Raw genomic sequence first — 21,386 nt, 5'->3', positions numbered from 1 at the left:
CCACAGAAGCACAGTTTAAAAATAAGGGGAAAACCATTACTGGTTCACCATGGGAAGAGCCGAATGAACTTCAGATACATTTAGATAAACAGGCTTAAATGATCCATCATTGGAATCCAGTCTCCCTTCATCTTGCAGCTATATTTTCCTTTGCCTTTTTTGACTCAGACTTTGCCTGGGTGTGGTGATGGAGTTGTCCACAGAAGTTGCAGACATATATCCATGCTCCTAGCAACATAGCCTCTTTTCTAACAATTGTGATTAAAAAATGTTGAAAAGGGAGTACTGTTTGCTACATTTGGCCTGAGGCAAATCATATGCATGCAAGGATGCAAGGTGTGGATCACAGTGCCAAACCTGAAGGTGGAATTCAGATTAGCCCCACCCAAACCACAAAGATTTAGATTTGGGTGTATGTAGCTTCTCTAGGGCAACAAGGGTGAATTCCCTAGAAAAAGAAGGACATAATGGCAGTAGTACTAGTTGCAAGAGTCCAGAGCATTTTGTTTTTCTTCAGTATTACTGAGGAATAATACAAAAAAAGTAAAAAACTACACAAACAAAAAACCCCCCCTTTTGTATCCGTAAGGCATAAAGCAGCAGGCAATGCTTGAACTAATGGAAAACATTTATTTTTGTATCCATCCATAACCACACTGAACAGCAAGCAGTGATTTTGTTCCTTAGCATGCCATTGTCGTGTATGCAAGAAGGCTTCAGGGGCTGTCCTGTCAGAAGATTCTTTCCAAAAGGCTTTAGGAGCACCAGCTCTTGGTCACCTCTGGGGGGGCCCTGGGGGGGCTCTTTTCCAAAGGCCTGAGTCCTCAGGTGCCTCTGATTACATAGGAAAGTACCATCAGACATGAGAGCCCCTTCCTTAGCCCTTATTTCAGAACCCCAGTGGCACCAGAGGCTCTGATACTGTTAGCAGTTTGTTGTCACTTGCTGGGTATGGCGCTAATGTGCAGCAGTGGACCATAGAAAATAAATAGCTATGTGAGGGATTTTGATAGTTTGAGTTAAGCCAAATAAGATCAATCTGTTATATATTTCTTCATAACAAAACCTGCATTCTATTGTTTCATTTCACTAGAAGGTAAAAATTGATAGAGAATTTGCCAGATGTTGGGAAGGAGGAGACCCAATCACCCGGAAGTGATAGATGTGGCTGGCCTTTTCTGTCTGGTCAGTGCCTTGTCCTCATCAACTCCAGTAAGGGTTTTTTGTTTCAATTTCTGTCTTACTCTTTCTTACTCAAAACCTATTCATTCAATCAGTACTTTTTGAGTGGCCTGTCAATATGGCAGTTACTGAAACTTCTTTATATGTAATGCAGCTGGGCAAGAGTAAGGTCTTGACATTTGTTCAGGGTTAGGTTATTGGAAAATGCCATCAAATATATTTTTGTTTGCTTTATTTTTTTTCTTTTATTTATTTATTTTGGTACCAGAGATTGAACTTGGGACCCTGCGCTTGCGAGGCAGGTGGCGGCACCTCTGAGCTAAATCCCCAGCCCTTATTGGCTTTATTTTTGAAAAAGCCTCCTTAAGACAACAAGTGCAGTATTTTTTATTACTAGTCTTTCTATTTATTCTTTTGATCATATTTTGTCACTAGGACCATGGTGATGAGGGACACATTTCTGATGAGAGTAGGGGGTAGAGGACTGGTACCTACCCCCCAGAGCTCTGTCCCTTTATATTGAAGTATATTTTTATTTACTCCAAGCTAGTTGAACTGGTTTTATTCCACCATACTTCAGATTCAGATCCTTCCTGAAAGCTTTTCCAAGTGTGGCCTGTGGACATCCATCAAAAGAGAGGTCTTTCTGATCCAAAAATTGATGTCCATTCTTGGGTTTTATGGGTGGCATCCCACAGACCCAGGGTGTCTTCCTAGTCACTTCTCGGAGGTGTTGTTAACAGTTCCTAAATTTAGCTGTTGCTAGAGTTTGCGGAGTATTGGAATGTGCTGCTCTGTTGAGAAGTCTGCCTGCCACCCAGTCCTTGGTAATACTGGCCAGGTCTCTGTGTATCTACTCATCATAGGAAGGATGTTTTTGGGCGTCCTAAAGTGTCTCATACTGGTTGTGGTTTTTGGTTGCTGCCATACTTGTGTTAATTGGAAGTTTGTAGAATTACTGTTATGTTTAAATTGAGTGGAAATTTTGTTCTTATATAATAGTTGCATTGTTGCCATTTTAATTACTGCTTAGCTTCTTTTGAGTTCTTTATTAATAGCCAAGCTGTTTTTCCACTGGGAAGCCGAACTGGGTGGGGAAGTTGTACCAAATTGTGGTTGAGTACAGACTCCACTCTAAAGGATGCTGCCTGCCTACTTCAAGCACCGATTCTGTCATTTGCTGGCTATGTAACCTTTGGAAGATTAATTAATCCATAGGATACTATGAAAGAGAAGCAGGGGTAGTAGTATCCTGTAGGCCTGAGGATGAAATAAAACAATTCATGCAAATGCTTATTAGTTCAGGTAGTATGGTGCCTGGCACATAATGGGTACTAAAAAAGTAGTTGATAGTGGGGAAGTTATTTTAATTTTTTGTTTGCTGTCTTTTAAAAAAATTGAGAATCATTTCTCCAAAAATTGGCCTTAGACTGTCTCTTTTCCTTTCCCTTTGTTTCTTAGTATCAGCTGGGTATATTATATTGCTAATGAGGCCAGCCACTGGGCCCCTCAAAAGGCATTTCCTTCCTTGGCCATTTATCCCACTGGGGATAACTTTCCCTTACTGGGAAAATTTTGTTTGTTTAAAAAAATGTGAAGAGAAGGAAAGAGAGGAGTGATGGTGACATTGATGATAAAAGTTAATCTTTATAGAACAACCTTTGAGCCATGAAATGTGCATTTTATGCCCTATGTAAAATATTTGATATCCATTTTTCCATTTAATTCTCTCAACAACCCTAAGAGGTAAGGACTATTGGTACTATATTCCCTGTTACATAGGGCAAGATAAAGGTCTACAGATGTTAAGTGATATATTTGCATTGTCAATAAATGGTAAAGCTGAACTTTGAACCTAAGTAGCAGATTAATATGAATCTGTCACCACTGATAGGAAATCACAAATACAGGCTACAGTGATGTGGACCCATTGTGTCACAAGGAGAGGGCCAAGGTAATGTCCAGTGCTGGAGAGCAAGCCTCTGCAGTGTTCTAAGATACTGGCTCTGTATCTCTGTTCATTGTGTCTCCATGTTGCTGTATCGACAAAACAGTCAGGGAGAGAAGAGGTGTAGATAGCCCAGGCTACTTGGAAGAGACCTTGAGGAGTGAGTTTGGGTGTGTGTTCAAGTAAAACAGTACAGGTAAAGTAGCAGCGGTTTAAAAAAGTTTGCCTAACACTTCATTTCTGCAGATCTTGTTGCAAAGTGTGATGTAGCCAAGTACTAATTCAGCTATGTGTCAAAGGAAAAAGTTTGATGGTTTCTGTCTAATTATTGTTTTACTTATGCCTTTAATTTACATGATTAAAAAGTGCCTCTCATACTGTGTTTTCTCAGTATGGCTGGGATAATGGTAATAAAGGTTACTCATAGAAAAATTTTGGGAATCCAAATGACTCTGTGTAGTTTCTCTTAATTCTCTAGGGACATGTAAATTGAATTGGCTCAGAAGTGAACAGAATTTATTGCAAAATCACGTCTTATGCAGAGAAAGCATATGAAGGCTTTCTGTACCCTTTTGATTTATTAAATTGTACTCTCATTGTAGCTTCTGGGTATGGACTGTTAGAATAGCACTACCCTGTGATTTGTATTAAAGACCTACTTTCCTGTCCTGGTGTTTATCTTCAGGTTGGTTTGGAGAGAATAGAGTATTACTTCTCTGTCAGCTGCCAGCTGGTTCCAGGGATTAGTGGTGGGTACTCGGACTAGGATCTGAAGGCCATTCTCAGTTTCATTTTCTCTGACTTAGGCAAGTTGTTTCTTCCAGTGACTCACTTGCTGTAGCTGCCCATGATACCTTATTACCTTTATCATCATCATCAGCAGCAGCATCACGCTACCACCACCACCATCACCGCTGCTAACACCACCACCACAGTGTGTCATATATCATGTGGTCAGTAGTTAAGTGCTGGACTCTGGAGACACACTATGGGAGTTCCTGTCTGCACTCTTCCCATCGGCAGCTGGCTCACCGTGATCAAGTGACCACACTTCCTGAACTCTCAGTTTTCGGGTCTCTGGGACAGGAATAATCAGACTGTGTGAACACTGAATTGCTGGAGAGTGCCTGGCATGCTGTCTGACACAGAGCAGTGATTTTGTCATCATCATTGTTATTAAATTATTGTAACTGTTGCAATTGTTTCTTAATGACTGAGATAGACCCTGATAAGATAAATACATGTAAATTCTATCTCTAGAAACATATAAGAGAATAGATATGCGTTGGCATGGAAAATTTAGCAGATTTCATGTTCAGTATTCACCAGAAACTGGAGTGTAGCTACAACAGAGAACACAAAGCCAAAGGGCTAAAACACTTTGAAGTAGTCAAATCTTAGAGTATTCTAGCTAAGCAGGACAGCTAAACTTAGCTTAAGATACATGTGTTGTTGAGAAAGTACATGGAATACTTCAATCTTCCTAGGAGCCATAATGCAAGCATCACTTCATGACTTTTGTCCCTTTGAATTGATCCTCATGAGTTGGATTTTTTTTTTGGTTTTTTTTGGGAGTTGGGTTCTTTCCTATGGAGATGGAGCTCTTACAAGGCATGCGTCAGAGCATGTGCGGTCACTGCTCAAGACAAAGCTACCATCACAGAGACCTTTTGTTTCAGGACATTGCTCTGACCCCTGAACCTCAGTCTAGTGGAAAACTATGTGATTTACATAAGAAACATTGCCTGGAACAGACTAACCATTTCTAAAGGGTGACTTTGCTTCTGCAAGTACAGAAGATATTTATAAACCCTAATACCAACTACTGGCATGCTTGATTATTGTGTGCATTTGCTACCACCTGGATAGGTAAAAGGAGATTAGAATATCCCTGTAGTGGCTAGAATAGTGTATCACTTACTATTCTGTATTCTTGGACAAACTATAGGCTTCAGGTTCCTTATCTGTAAAGCAGGAATAACACTAGATTTAGTCCATATGGTGTTACAAGTATTAGATACTGTCCTGTGTGCCACTTGGTAAGTGCTCAGCAAACAAAGGCATTTCCACTTAGTGCTATTGTCATGCCACCATCTGGCCTCTGTGATGGTGAGGCCTTCTGGGTTGAGTCATGTGGTCCTGGCAAGCCTGGCTTGTTAGCGTCACTTCAAAACTCATTCTCTTTGGCTCATTTACTCAAACCAGACAGAGATTAATTGCCCAGACCCCAAGGATTGGGCAGTACATGTTTCTGGCGCCTTTGGCTCATTGATTCCGCCTCTTGAATTCAGGGAATGCTTGGGTGTTCTAGGCAGGGCCCTCCTGAGACCCAGGAAACCTTGAAAGAAAGTGATTTGGCATGAACTCACCTCCTAATTACGAAGGGCTAAGAACCTCATGTTTTACTATTCCTTCTAGATTTTTGCCATTTATAAATAAGAACAAGTTTCTCTCGGATAGAATGTTTGAATTTAATGGGAGAAATGAAGTGCTTAAGGATGCCTGCAAACAATACTTGTCCAAATAGTATATTTCCCCTTGTACTTTTTCACCCAACTTTTCAATGTTATTCAGTGCCAGTCATCATGGATTGTTGGTCCTAGTGATTGCTTGGCTTCCCTTTTCACTCATAAGTCACAAGGGCACTGTAGGATAGGCTATTGCCCCTTTGCCCTGTCCTATCTCCTGCTGTTCTCTCCTTGCACTGGTTGCCAGCCACACTGACCTTCTTCCCTCCAAAAGGCCATGATTTTTCCATCTCAAGGACCTGTTGGGCACTGGCCCAAGGAAGTCTCCCCTTACCACTCTGGTCTCGTCCAAACTTTATCTCTTCAGAGAAGCTTTTCCCTGCATCAGATACACAGTACCCACTTTTTTTGTTTCTGTTGTACTTATCAGTTTTTGAAGGTATCATATTTGTACATTTATTTCTGTTTTCTTCACTAATGGGAAAGTTTCATGAGGCAGAGATCATAGCTGTTTTATTAACCAATATACTTAGTACCTAAGACATTGCCTAGTCATTACAGGCACTGAGTAAATATTTAAAAATATATGCACACATAAACAAATGCATTTCAAATAACATTAGGAATTACCCATTCAAGAGGTCTTCAAACTTTTCAAAGCCAGTATCCCCTTGTTTGATAACCACATGAGTAAAACGCATAGAAGTAAAGGAAGAGGACCCCCTCCCAGCTTCTTTGGCAGTCCTAGTGCAGGGACTTTGAGGTTCCGTTTGGGAACCATGATCTATTTCAAGTTCTTCATTTATACAGACAATGAAGATGCTGCTGAGAGAAAGCAGGCAACTGTATTCCTTATGTTACAGATAGACACTAGCACAGCATCTGGCTCTACCTGAACTTTGTGGTGACTTTTGCTCTTTTCTCAAATTCCATGATGGTTAAGCAATTCTTTTCCAATGAGTACAGCTCAGAGCACTGCATTTGTTTTGTAGTGTTTCCATATATTTCTCTTTCATGGTCTTGTTTGATGCTCACAGCAGCCCTGGGAGAGGTAGGCAGAATAACTATCATCACCTCCCTTTTGTAGATGAAGAAATTAGAGCTCAGCTAAGTGAAGTGACCAATGGTGAAATCCAGGCCAGAATCAAAGTCTTTAGAACTTTAAGTGTGTGCTCTAATGCCTATTTATTCATCAGAATATCCTTCTTAAGATAAAAACCCATTTCTTTAATCCTCATCCTTCTGACCTTCAGTGAATACAGCTTCAGCTACTTTAGAAAGAGAAGAATATATTAATAAATAGTTTTTTTCTCTATTTAGAGTTTGAGAATTCAAAGACCTTCCTGGGAACTACTTCAGTTTATAGAAAGAGTAGGCAGTAAAGGCTGAGGGAATGTAGGAGTCTTACCCAGTGACATGAGCCAGCTGGGAGCAGAGTTGAGCCATTGCCTAGCTCCTGACCAGTCATTTCCATCCATATTTCTTAGTAGGGAAAAAGTCTTTTCGGGCTTAATGGGTCTCTTTTCAGAGGTACTTCACTTGGTTCCTTTAGAGGTTAAATGGCTTTCAGCTGGGAGTGACCATCAGAATCACTTCGGGTGGATAGATAGCTAGATACTTGAGTTGTGACTACACCTTCACTCTGTGCCACTAGTGGGGAACCTATGGCATGTGTGCCTCAGTGGGCTGTTTGTATCATTTTAACTGCTAAAATATTCGCCATCACTGCTCTATGTGTTTCGATACCTACAGAATCTTAACTACCAAAGAAGGATTTGGCACTATTTTTTTTCCTTTCTTAAGCAGAAGTTTCATCTTACTTGATAGTGACAGGATATCAGGGATAGGCAAACTATGGCCTACAGAACAAATCCAGCCCCCACTTGCTTCTGTATGGTTCATGAGCTATATGTGGTACTTATGGATGAACATTTGCAATTGACTGATTATAGGGAATACTTTGAACCCTATTTGAGCTAAATACTATCCTCCCTCTAAAACAAAAAAAAATTCATCTCATTAGTAGACTTGTATTTCAAAAAGTTATACTCAATTATTATATTTAGAATTTTGTCAAAAATCCTGTGAAAATTTATTTTCTCTCATTATATAAGAACCTGTATAATATTGTTTTGCCTCTTGCCCCTCAAAGCCTAAAATCTTTACTCTCTGACCCATAATAGAAAAGACTGCTGGCCCTTGCAGCATGTTATTCTCTACTTTATATTGATGTGCTTTCCCTTTTACTGTATTGAGCTATTTTATCTTTTTATGGTTTCCATAAATCACTTAAGGGTTTTTATTGTAAATATAATATATTCTACTCATAACATTCAAATTTACTAAGGTATATAGAGTAAAAAGTGGCTGGTGTCATTCCCTGCTGTTAAGACTCAACAGTTTACAGTGTACCTTTGCTCTGACTTTATAGCTGTGAGACTTCAGTTAACTTCTCTAAGCCTCAGATTCTCCAGCTCTAAAACAGTGATAATAACAGCCCCTACCAAGCAGAATTGATGTGTAGATTATGTGAATTGCTTAGCACTTTGCTTTTGCACCATTAATGCTTAATGGTTTGTAACTAATTTCAAAATTCTTTTTTATTTGTATATACACATAAGTTTACTTTTATAAAAAGATGGAATATGATTTTTGCACAATAAAGTTTCATAATTGTTGCATGCACATTTAAGAACAGCCCGGGCCGGGGATTTAGCTCAGAGTTCTGCCGCCTGCCTCACAAGCGCAAGGTCCCAAGTTTGATCCCCAGTACAAAAAAAAAAAAAAAAAAGAATAGCTGAAGCACATACTAGAAAGTAGGTAATTAATGAAATGGTTCATACCTACAGAGTCTTAACTACCATCTCATGGTACAAACTAAGGAAAGGGGGAAGGTAATGGTTTTCTACAGTTAACCTGTATAAAATGCATTCAAGTATTATTTTATTTCTGTTTTCCAGGTCTACAACTCGAACAAAGACAGTCAGAGTGAAGGGAGTAAGTATGATGCTTGGGTACTTTTGTGCAGCCAGAGTGGGGAGTGGGCTTTGAGAAATTTCTACTCCAGAGCTTAACCACCAGGAGGTGCTGTTGGCATGTTGCTAAGTGTAGCATGAGATGCTTCCACCCTGTCTTTCTGTCACAGACTTCAGAGGGCCAGTCACTGAGCATGACTGGAAGATTTTAATGACACCTTGCACTTTAGTTGTGGGAAAGCCAAAGTTGCCCTAGGCTCCTGCACACTCTGCCTGAAGGACTGGAGAAGGCAACATCTGTCTTAGAATACTGCTTACTAACTCTGTTTTCTTGGAGTAGAGTCAAGATGGTGAATACAGTTCCATTCCTCTTTGGTGGAAGTGCCCCTGAGCAGCCTTCTTAGAATGTATAGCACATTTTCCCTGCCGCAGGCTCAGAGCCCTCCAGTTAATGATAATTTCCAGGAGCACCTGTAACCTTGTAAAGGTGATAGGATTAAAATCAAACTCCTAGTGGTAAAGTGTTTGGACTGATTATCTCCTTGGTGCATATGAGAAAAAAATTCCTTCCAAGCTGCTACTAAAGTACAAAGGAAATCCTGTCCCTTGGCCTCAGATTTGCTTTGTAAAATCCACTTGGAAAAAAAGCCAAAGGTGCCCCTAGGATGAATTTCAGTAATATCAGGAGTCAGTAGAACAGTGCCTCTCCAGATGGACAAAACAATGAGCTAGCGCCTCTCTCTGTCTCTGTCTCTGTCTCTCCCTCCCTGTCTGCCTCCCTCTCTTCCTCCCTCCCTCCTTCCCTCCCTCCTTCCCTCCCTCTCTCCCTTCTAAAATACAAATTTTATCAGGAGTTTTATGGAGTATAAAATGTTTCTTAGTTTGGGATCACTGCTATTGATAGGGTACAAGGCCTTTGTGACTGGAAAAAAATTTTTTGTCTCCTCAAGAATTGAAGGAGGAAAATAATTTTGAGCATATATTCAAGGAAACAAAGAAGTAACCCCCACCCCAAATCAGGTAGGATTGTTTTAGAGCATCTGCGGTCGACTGTGGCCAACTTAGGCAGAACAACTGTGCAATTGTGAAGCAATACAGAAGGCTACAGCATAACTATAATAAGGTAAAGAGCTGAAGACAAAGTCTTAAAATTAGATCAGCTCTAGGACCCAGGAGCCAGGACCCAAGGAAAAGGATCTTCTGGGTAATATTTGGAGGGTGTGTTTGTTGTCTTTGCCTTACTTGTCAGAGGATTTAAATTCCCAGGAAAGTTACCATCAAGTTGGTCGAGCTTGGGCCCACCGAGGGAAAATGATTCCCTTTGATTGAGTTTCAAGAGTGTGGAGCAGGGTAGTTTCCCAGAGGGAAACCTGGGAAGTCACAAGGATGATAGATATGGATCCCAAGCAGGGTAAACAGATGCCCACACAAGGCTTCATTCTATAACATAGGATCCAAGAGCTTTGGGGAATGAGATGCATGTGAATGGAGACCACTGGCCAGAAGTTCACCTGAACTTTTTACCTTGCTGTAACTTTTGAACCTGCTTCTCCCTGCTTACATTCCCATAGGTTGGAAAGATTCTGTTTGAAAGGATTTTTTTGGTCAGTTGGTTCTGTCGTTTCTTTTTTTTTTTTTTTTTTTGAGATTCATCCACAATGCTACAAGTAGTTTGTTTACTCTCATTACTGTACATTATTTGCTTTATGAGTTTACCACTAAATGGATGCATATTGAGGCAATACTCTTTTTGGGGGGGGTGGGTACCAGGTCTTGAACTCGGGACCTTGCGCTTGCGAGGCAGGCGGCAGAACCACTGAGCTACATCCCCGGCCTGAGCCGTTACTGTTAAGTGAAATAAATATGACAGGCATGTGTAAATACCGAATAGTTTCTCTAGTGTGAGAAACTGAAAGTGTAAATAAGGATCAAAAGGCATAATAGATAATGTAAAATAGGAAGAAAAGGGGCAAAGGGGAAGGGGAAGTGAGAGGAGTTGGGGAAAGGAAAGAAGGGAATGGAATTAATGTGAGAAAAGGAAAAAAATGGAAACAAAGTCTTTCTGTCACTTCTATAAGGCATTTTTGGGGATATATTTCTATACCTTTGAAAAGGGATTATCCCCTGACCCAACAATTTGCCCCAAGTGCACAGTATTTGTGCAATAGAGAAGTTAGAGCATTCGTAATAATAGCAAAGAACTGGAGATAATATATACATATCCAGTAGGGAGCAGGTTAAATAAATTATGGGATAGTATGCAACCTTTAAAAAGAACAAGGGAGATATTAATATATTTACAAAAATGGTGCTCTAGTATGTTAATTGGATTTTTTAAAAATCAGGCAATAAAACAGTGTTATAGTAAAAAATATTCTGATTCATCTTAGGTATTTGATAGACAAAAGTTAAGATTATATTTATCATCAGTGAAGGATGGATTATTGGAAGCCGTTGACCTTCTACTTTAAATATTTCTGTGTAGTATGCATTATCTACAATTAACATTTTATAGTTATAGCTATTAATAGCATTAAATGACCATTTACTGTGTGTCAGGCACTAGGGCTGTGTTACATACATTAGCGTATTTACTGCTTGCAACATTCTGTGAGATGGGTGTTTGTGAACTGCATGTAGGTGGGGAAATAGAGGCTAGGGACACAATTAGGTCTAAACTTTGTGTGGTCCCGAAGGCTGTATGATTAAACACAAGGATATTCTACCTTCCCTAATAAAAGAATAATTTCAAAGGTTCCATTTTGGATAATGCAGAATTTTGCTTCTGGCATCCTATTATTTACAGAGTGGGATTTACTTGACTTGTGTGTCTAGTGATCATTTAAATCATCTAGCAAGCAGGAGAGAAAAAGATGAAGGAATAAAAGTTGGTTACTTCTTCAAGAGTAGATTAAGTTGAATTTGTTTTTGTAGGATATTATGGATTTCCAGACTACCATAGTAGAGGTGTGGGTTAGTGTGCCTTACATTTTTGGCATTAGGCCCCCTCTTCCCCATGATGCAATTTCTTACTTTCCCCTCTCCCAAGCTATACTTGTAGCATCTCTGCATTGTAGTAATTTGCAGTTTCATTCCACACCCACTCACAGAGCTCACCTGCCACAGGTGGATTATTGCCCAGGGTCTTCATTGTTCTACAACCCTCTTTCTGAACTCTTTAAAAGGTAAGAAATCAATCTGATTATCAATTTAAGAGTAGGGAATTTGTTGTTTTCACAAAATTACACATACTGAGCATCCAAATCCCATATGTCTAGCATTTCTAGAAAATACTTTCTAGACAATATTTTGGTGGGAGTTTGAATGCAAACATTTTATCACACAGCTAGAATGTTTTGAAGGGGCAGATAGCAAAAGGAAATTCCCATGGGAACACTCCTGAATTGGTTGCTTTCATGCGGAGGTTTCTCTCAGGGTGCACAGTGTCTGTGGGGTATAAGACAGGGCCATAAATAGTGTTTGTCAGCTGCTGGTATTTTTTAAAATGCTCAGTTGTCAGGGAGAGGATGGTCATAGATAAATAAATGCACATTTCTTTGCAGAGTTTTTCTCTCTACTTTTTTCTTCTCTGTTCTCTGTTTGGTCTCAGGTACAGAGGATTGAATTAATCATGCTTCCCTGTTGATGGTACATTATGATCCCAGGGCCCTTGATTCATTCATTCTTTCATGTCTGTCATTTTATTTATTCACTTGTTCCTTTTAAAATTATTTTCCATACTTTTATTCCTCTTCTAACTTTAGGCCTCCATTCTAATGTATACTCTTAAAATTCGTATTTGGAAAATTTGTGTCTTTTACCTGCCTATGTGTTTAGGCTATACAAATGGTTATATGTCCTGTTCTGATCTTTCTTTGTCCTCTCACCATTGTGTTAGGAGCCGTCCATGTTACTTTGTACATCTTCAGATTGTGACTTCTGCCTGATACCTGGTCCATGGTTTATCTGTTTTTGCAGAGATGAACTCCAACTCCTCATCACCACTATCAACACCACACTGAACATCTCTGTGTATGTCCTCCTGCATGAGAAGTTTGTTGGGTTAAATTCACTGGGGGATCTGCTGGTTAAGTCACTGGTTTATGCATAGACTTTGTTTAAATGCTCTCATATTCCTCTTCAGAGTGGACAGTCCACAGTCCCATCAACCCTACACGTCAGTGCCTCCATTCTTACCAGTCCTCCTTTTGTCAGCCTTCAAATTTTTTGATAAATACAAAATGATAAAGCTGATAAATATAAAATGATAGCTCATTGTGGTTTCGGTTTGTGTTTATCTGGTAAATAATGAGTTTGAGCTCATACCCTGGGTTTGTTCTTCCATTTATTGCCTATTCCTGTCCTTTGCTCATTTTCCACATCGGTTGACATCATTTTTGGGGAATTGTAAAGTTATTTCTATCATAATGTTAATCCCTTCTTTGTTTTGGAGATTTTTGTATTACATTCTCATCTTTTCATCTGTGTAAATTATATGTAGTGTCCTTGGTTGTCTATAGGGCTCCATTTTTGTATATTCACATCTTCTTTCTTCCTCACTTTACAGTTTATAATTTTCAAGTTGTTTTTTAAAGAAGGCCTTTTTGACTCATATCACACAGATGGGCACCTACATTTATCTTTTACCTTTAGGTTTCTAATTGTACTGTGTGTGATGTTTCATGAAGATCCAGTCTTTTATCCATATGAAGAGTCAGTTTTCCCACTAACATCTACTCCACTCTCCATTCTTTCCCCTTGATTGATGGTGCCAGCTCTTTTGTGTTAGATTTGTATTCTGATTCTTTGAGTTCTTTATTTTTTTGGTCTATTTAACTGTTATGATGACATTGAATCAGATCTTAGCATCTGGTAATTTAAGACCCTTCTGTTTACTCTCCTTTTTAAGATTTGACTTAGCTATTCGTGGACCTTTATCCTTGTAAAATAAATTCCTCAAGACATTAAATTTATCTTAATTTTAGGGGAAAATGACCCTTTTATAACATTAATTTCTCCTCTCTAAGAACTTGTAATGTCTTTCCATTTATTCAAACTCCTGACATCATTTGAGCTTTAGTTTTATATCTAAAGGCTGTGTGTTCTTGGATAAATTAATCTCTACATGTTAAAGTTAAAACCTAATCAGTTTTTTTTGCAAGTCCTGTTGCCCTCTCAACATGAATTTACTGCTAGCAGAGAACCTTCCCTGGCTTTGCTGCTAGACTGTCAGGAAATGTATGCCAGTGACCCTGAGTTCTGTAATTGGACAAGTGCTCTCCTAGTAGAAAGAATGAAGCGAAAGTAGGAATGCGTATGATGCAGATAGTAAAGAGGAAGAAAGTATTTTTTTTTTCCTTAAGCTTTACTGAGGAGGTGACAACTGCCGGTGTCAATAATCCAGTCATCTAGGTTTGCACCTAGCCCAGGTTCTACAGGAGGCAAGAACCCTCCCCACCTCCTTCTGCTCTCCTTCCCTCCCTCTTCTCTCTCTCTCACTCTCACTCTCTCACTCTCTCTCTCTTACTCTCTCTCGCTCTCTCTTGCTCTCTCTGGCTCTCTCTGGCTCTGGCATCTTAATGTATGTTACCTGCAGTCTGGGTCTTGTTTCATGCTTTACATTTGGGCACAGTTGTAAGATTTGCTCCCCAAAGGCTGTATGACAGTTGGTTCATTCTCCTTTGAAATAAGCTCAGGTCACAAGCACAAGAAGCCAGAAAGGGACCTGTTCTCAGCCCAGGGGCAGTTAGCCAACAGCTGTCAGAGACAATAGTCCAGTCCAGTGCAAGGGATGTAGTGAATGGCAGGCTTTATAGTGTGAGTTGGTCTTTTCCAAATTTCAGGGGTTTTGTTTGTTTGTTTTCCGGTACCAGGAATTGAATTAGGACCTTGCACTTGCCAGGCAGATGTGATGCCACTAAGCTAAATCCCCGGCCCTTGAGGTTTTAAATAATAAATGTTCCTGCCTACTTACTTCTACAAAGATTAGCTTGTTTACCGAAATGCTGCCCTCCCACTGCTTCTCCAGCTGTTTGAAGGCTAAGTTCTGAAGGATTGGGACAGAGAGGACCTAGTCTCCTAATCAGGCCTTCTAGTGCCACCTTCTTCAAAGTGGGAATTAATTCAAATCCTTAGGCTACGTAGATTATATTCAAAGGAGCAGTCTTATTGCTACAGGAATGCCTTCGGGTGCACACTGGGATGCAGCTAAATGTTAACCACTCTAGCTTTTTGAGTTGGCACTACAGTAGTTCACTCTGCTTCTCACTGTTGTTTAACATTTTCCTCTTTGCTCCTATCTGAATCCTTTACTAGATGAAACTGTAGGAATCCAGCTTCCTGTAGCTCTTCATTCAGTAAATGCCTCTGGGGTTTCAAAAGGGCAGGTGGCACAGAACCCATTTGAGTGCTAAAGGGTTAGGATACTTAGAATGGGTGTCCCTCTGCCTTTTAGGGGTATCTGGTCTGTTGTGGAGGTTCAGACAATAGGCAGCAGACTCAGTTACATTGTGTACACATGTGTAATATTCGTGCCATCTATAGAGGTACCCATGTTCAGACAGAATGCCCAGAGCTGATGAATTTGAGGGTGAACTCAATCTGGGATTCCATCTGGGGTAGGAAAACATAAAAATAGAAATGTCTTACGTTCCCCGGAATAAGGAACTATAACATTTTGCTCTTTGCTCCCTAGGACTTAATCCCTTCATTCTTTCCAGTTTACTCTTAATCTAGTGCTTTTATAAGAATCATTTGTATTTGAATAATTCTAAAGAACTCATATAATTTGCCAATTTGTCACTTACACTGCAAGGTGGATGAAAGAGTAATAATTGAACAAAAAATGTTCTGTACAGAGTTGGAATTAGGATCTAGTTATCTGTAGGGTGTGGACATTGAATCTCTGAACTTCACACTTAAGCAGGTTTAAAAATCTATTTTTTTCTTGCTATAAAAATGGTATGAGCTTGTTGTAGAATATTGAGGGAATACAGCAAAATAATTTTAAGAACTCAATAAAAATAATCAGTAATAGCAATTCCAGAGATATTTTCTTATTGCCTTTCCCCCTGATGTCTTACATGTATTTTTCCAATTTGATTTAATTGGCATTATACTAAATGAGTGTAATATACTTGTTTCCATTGTGCTTCAAAAATTTACAGGCTATTTTCCATGCCATGAAAATTGTTTATTAGATACTAATATTCTGTCATAGAATTATACCTTAATTTGTTGAACCTTTTATATCTCCTTTCCAGATTTTTGCTGTCTTTTTTTAAAGACTTTAAAGAAAGAATATATTTGAACCACATAAACAAAAAGATAGTACATAGGAAAAAATAATGTAACAATTTATGTAAGTACCTAACGTGATCATGCTCTTATATCTAAAACAAAAAAAAGTAACATTGGTACTATATATATATATATTTGACAAGTGTCATTAAAGAAATCTCTAATATAAAACATTTAAAACATGGAGAATACTTTTTCAAGATACAAGAAATAACTGTTAAGATAGGCACAGCCACAATTCTTATAAAAACGTGCTTGCAAAGATAAAATTCATCTGATTACTCATTTCTCAGATGTACAAAAGCTATGAAATTGTTAATCACTGGATACTGCCTTTTGTTTTCGCACTGTTTTGAGTTTCAGCACTGATCGGTACAGATTTTTGCTATCTTTGTGTAACAGAGGGCTGTGCATCCTTGTACACCAGTCTTTGTATATATGTCACATTCTTTCCTTCTGGTGGACTTGGACACGGGTTTGGAGAGAGGTGTTTCCGTGGAGGATACTGTAGATTATCCTACCTTGGATAGGTGCTGGGCCTCTGAGCATCTCTACTTTTTTGCAAACTGAGGATATTAATACCACAACTTCATAAACTCAGTCTGAAGATTAAAGTTCAGTACAGTTTCTGCCATGTTAGGTAATGCTTGAATACTCTTGGGTTTTATCCTTCTTGTATTCTAACCATTCCAGAGAAGGAGGGAGGGAGAGAAGGAGGGAGGGAGAGAAAAGGGGGGAGAGAGGGAAATTCTACTGATAAGGAGAAGCCTCTAGTTTGGCAGAAAGAAGCAGGAAGGAGCAGGAGGGGAGATCACAACCTTCCTGCTATTTTTCATTGGTGCCTTATGAAAGTCAGTTTAATTCTGGTGACTGCGTTTCTCAATGTCAGTATCACACACACATTGAAAATTACCATTTAGATTTAGATATTCTATAGTTATTTTAATATGTATAGGAAGTATCATTTATAAACTTTATGATTTTATAAATCTTATTGCTTAACACAGGGTTCAACTTTTTCACTAAAGGTTCAGGTAACAAATTTTTCATTTTTGTGAGACTATTCAGCCTCTTTTGTTCTGTGAAAGTGGCCATACATGATATGAAAATGGTGTGGGTGTTTTCTAATAAAAATTTATTTACAAAACAGTCAGTGAAGAATTTGTCCCATGGACTTTAGTTTGTTACTCCTTTGCTCAATACAAGGTTAAATTTTAAAAATATTCATCTGTTTAAGATGGGAGGGAGTTTTGCCTGGGAGCCTGAAAGTGGTACATAAATGGCTGCCACTTGCAGAAATGCTGTTGAAGTAAGTGTACAAATGAGCAAATGGGCTAAAGAGGACAGGGTAGTACAGTCAAGGGGAGGGACACTGGTGGCCAACCCCAAGGCCTCCTGATTTGCTAAGGTCACCCCGCCCTGCCCTGCTGTTCTTAAGATCCACAGAATCGTTGCTCTGTTCTGCTGTCCTGTCATATGGGACCAACCCTGTGGGACCAGAAAGCTAACTCCTAACTGCTAACCTATCTGGTTCTTTGCTGGTGAGGGGCCATTCAAGACCCACTTTCTATGTTGTTTCTGTTATATCCAGTTTCGTTCTTCAGGCACTCATTCAGATCAAACTCCCTGATGATGTTTTGTTAGGGCTTATGTTATGTGGGCAAGACTAAGGACCATAGAGGAAATGGACAGACATCATTGCCATGCTTGTTGGCCCGTTGCCATGCCTCTGAGTGTACATTCCCTTCATCTGTTTGCCTCAGCTTCCCTTGATCTGTCAAACAGAAGATTTATTCCCTGCAGATTGCAAGGAAAGCCTTAATGGAATGGCATGGCCTGACGTTTTTAAAAGGGTTTTGAAGCCTTCATCCTTTCTTACTAAAGGTCCTCAGTCTTATGAAAGCAGCAAAAGGGAGAAAAGATGATTTTTTTCTTTTGCTTCCAGTCACCTTTGGCCTTTTACTTTTAGAACACCCATAGATGAGAGGCAGGAGGAGGCAGTCACTGGTAACCACGATCCCTTTGGGATCAAAGCCATCCGAGGCTGCCAGGTCTCTCTTGGTGGGTGGCTTATAAATAGAACATTTCCCCTTTTAAACCTGAGAAAGATGGAAGGCATTAATGGGCATGGTGGCCTGGCCTCCTGTGCACTGGCCCATGAGGCAGTCAGCTGAGTGTACCTTCGCCTCCAGCTTTCCATCCTGCCTGCCAGGGCTGGGCTGATAGGAGACCCACTTGCCTGCAGGACTTCTAGCTCCCTGTATTCTTCTTGGCCCTTTTTCTTCCACTTTTGCCCTCCCTGCTGTGCTGTGCAGGTTTCTGTGGCCACTACTTTGTCTTCTGAGCCAGTTGGGTGAGAGGGTGTAGTTCTAGCTTGGTCTAGGAACTCATTCTCTGCACCTCCCTTTCATTAGGAGTTGCATGTACAGCACAGTGGCTGTGGCCACACTGAGCTCAAATTATATTTAGTTGAGCAGTAACAGCCCAGCTCTGGAGTGGCCTGGCTGGGGCCAGAGGGTAAAGAGAGGAAGGAACTGGAACAGCTTGTTTGCTCAGAGATTTTATGATGTGGGTTCTCAGCTATTTTGTTTGGTGAGACTCTGCCCCCTAAAGATGTGACTGGTCGTGTTCCTTGGACATCTGTGGATAATCAGAAGCCTTTCTGCCTGTCCTCAAAAGACACAAAGCAAGTCTCTTCTGTAGATTGACAGATGCAACCAGTGTGTGACTTTGCCTTGGCCTAATGTCCCTCTTTCCTTCATGACATGGGCTCTGTACTAACAGCAGGCTGCAGACAGAACAGGTGTGAGCCACCCCTTGGCATCCCATGCTGAGCATTAGCCAGGCAACATTAAGTGGGCCTAGGCTGCATCTCTAACAACTAATGACCAGTGTGAGGGTTTTTTAAGACAGGGACTGAAAAATTTCCCCCATTGCCACCAAATACAGGCTTTTGATTATTAATAGTTAATGTTTATTGAGCACATACTGTGTATTAAGCAGTGTGGTCATTGTTTTACATATAGTATATCATTTGCTTCTCAGAAGAACCACAAAAGGTAGATTAGTATTATTGACCCCATTTACAAATGTGAAACCTGAACGCAAATTTGCAGTCACTTAAAGGCATTCTTTTCCCACCCCGATAAGAGTTTTCAGGATGTGCAACACACTCTGCATGTAAGCTTTAGCAGAAGCTGTAATAGAAAGTACTGCTCCCTCTACTTGGGGTAGTGCTGAGCAAGGTGTAGGAGTGTCAACTCTGGAACATTACATGGATTGGAACCTCACAGCTTATTAAGTGTGACTCTGTAAAAGTAATTTCTCTGGGCTGCAGTTTTCCTGTCTGTCAAATGGGGATATCTTTGGTTTGTGGGAAAAATTAAATGGGATTAGGATGAACATCCTTTGCTCAGTGGTCCCCGGGATTATATGCAGTCATTAAGTGTTGCACACTGCTGTGGTTACTGCCAATAATGTCAGTGTTAACCTAAACCAAAACCTATTAAGATAAAAGCAGGACACAGTATCATTTCTCTTGAGTTCCTGGGGTGCCTTAATAGGCATTACCTTATTCAGTTTTTATAAACATGGGGAGAGTTCTCAGAAAGGCCGAGCATGTCCGTGGCACACAGCCAGTATATGGTGACACCAGGGCTTTTGATTCTGAATGCCATTTCAGTCCCTGCCCCTTGCTGCTTCAGAATTTATTGTGACCAGAGAACATTTCAGTCATTCTTAGGCATTTGAAGGTGATAAAACAGATAAGTAAAGGCAGAAGAGTGGTCTCGATGGCCAGAGGCAGCTGGCTCTGTTTAAACTCTTCCACCTTCATGGAGCTGCTTATGATCTCTCTTGGTTGAGAAATCAGTACAAAACTATCTGGGCCTGAAGACAGGAGAGAATTGAAGTCACTAGACTACTTCATTCTCAGGATGTCCAGATCCTCATGTGGGAGGCAAATGGTCCTGATTAAACTGCTTGACATTACCAGAGTGCATTAAGCCTTGCTCTTTCTCTGCTGTCCTGATTCAGAATTTTAAGGTGGACTAGGAACTTCCAGATGTACAAAACTGCAACGAAACATTCCATTCCTCCCAAACAGATGTGTAGTCCATTCCTCCCAAACAGATGTGTAGTCCTCACCCCGTGCTGAGTCAGATACTGCCACTTTGCTGACTCTTGCCAAGAACTGAAACACTTTACAGCTGTCTCAGAGCCTCTTTTGACTCAGGTGGAGAGTTGGTAGGTTTATTGAAGGCAGGGAAAGGACTTTGACTCTTTTCCTGGTGTCTGGTTTACTTTCTTTACTATCTAGTCTCTCTCACCTTATTTTTCTGTGTGTTTGTCCCCAGACATCATGAAAAAGAAAATAGATGCCTGTGTATCTGGTAGGCTAAGGGAAAAAATTTCTGGCTAGCAGTATTCTTGCTTAGAGGTCTAAGAAAGAATGTGATCCCTGTCATCCCTTTTTGTCTCATATGCAGGGGCCCTGAACTCTAGAAGGTACCAGTATGTTCAGCCAGCTGCTCACCACTTATAGTTCTAAGAGTGTCAGGACTTTTTACCTATTGGTTCCTGCTGTCACTGGTGAAAATACAGATTGTTTCTGTTCCTTCATTCAAGAAATATTTATTGAAATACGGTAATGAATAAGTCAGATTAATTATCTGCTCTCATAGATCTTATACTATTGTCTAAATTGTAATTATATTTATTTCAACTGATACATAAAAACACAAAAGTTATACATACTAACAGGATAAGGTTGCCGGGGACTTAGCTCAGTGGTCCTGCCACCTGCCTTGAGAGCGCAAGGTCCCGAGTTGGATCCCTGGTACAAAAAAACCCCAACAACAACAACAACAGAAAACCCAGGATAAGGTGATGTTTCAATACATGTATATATTTTGTGATGTGGAGCTTATATTTACAAAAATAAGTAGACAAAGGTATAATTTCAGATGAATGCAAGTACTAGTAAGAAGTTAGGGGCAAGGGGCTAGAGAGTAAGAGAAAGGTAGCTAGTTGCGATAGCTACAGCAGGGAAGCCCTCTCTAAAGAGGTGACCTTCAAGTAAAAGCCTGAACAGAAGGAAGAAAAGAGGCATGTCAGAAGTTGACAGATGAGTATCGCCATCAGAAGGACCAGTGCGTGCAAAGGCCCTAAGGTGGAGGCAATGACTGGTTGTGTTTTCTCTAGAAGTGATAGGAAGGACCACTGTGACTAACTGGGTGGCAGTAGTCAAATAGGTTGGACTAGACTATGTGAGGTTAGGAGATAAAGTTGTATTCTTAGTGCTATGAGATGTCACTGGAGAATTTTATTAGGTGAATGACAGGGATATATGTATGTTTTAATAGAAGACTCTGGCTGCTGAAGAATATATCTGGACACAAGCAGAAACAGCTGAGAGGCTAGTGCAGAAGTCTAGGAAAGGGATGATGGTGGCATGGGTTAAGGTATTGGCAGTTGATGTGGTGAGATGTCATTGGATTCAGGATATGTTTTTAT

The 21,386-nt window shown here is 40.1% G+C and overlaps 1 protein-coding gene across 6 annotated transcripts in view; it reads left to right on the top strand.

Moving 5' to 3' along the window:
* The window catches only part of Arhgap26 (Rho GTPase activating protein 26), a 466,045-nt gene that overhangs the window by 232,805 nt on the left and 211,854 nt on the right, over nt 1-21,386 (top strand). For all 6 annotated transcript variants that reach the window (XR_002398131.2, XM_004854324.4, XM_021266145.2 and 3 more), the window contains exon 12: nt 8,559-8,595. Coding sequence is in view for 5 of the 6 variants with exons in the window: in XM_004854324.4 (XP_004854381.1) it covers nt 8,559-8,595 (37 nt within the window). In the remaining variant the exon portion in view is untranslated. The remainder of the gene's footprint in view (nt 1-8,558; nt 8,596-21,386) is intronic.

Source organism: Heterocephalus glaber, unplaced genomic scaffold (genome assembly GCF_053883595.1).
Source record: "Heterocephalus glaber isolate CG9 unplaced genomic scaffold, H.glaber_assembly_v1.0 deba00001463, whole genome shotgun sequence".
Lineage (NCBI taxonomy): Eukaryota > Metazoa > Chordata > Mammalia > Rodentia > Bathyergidae > Heterocephalus > Heterocephalus glaber.
This window is presented reverse-complemented; position numbering and strand designations above follow the sequence as displayed.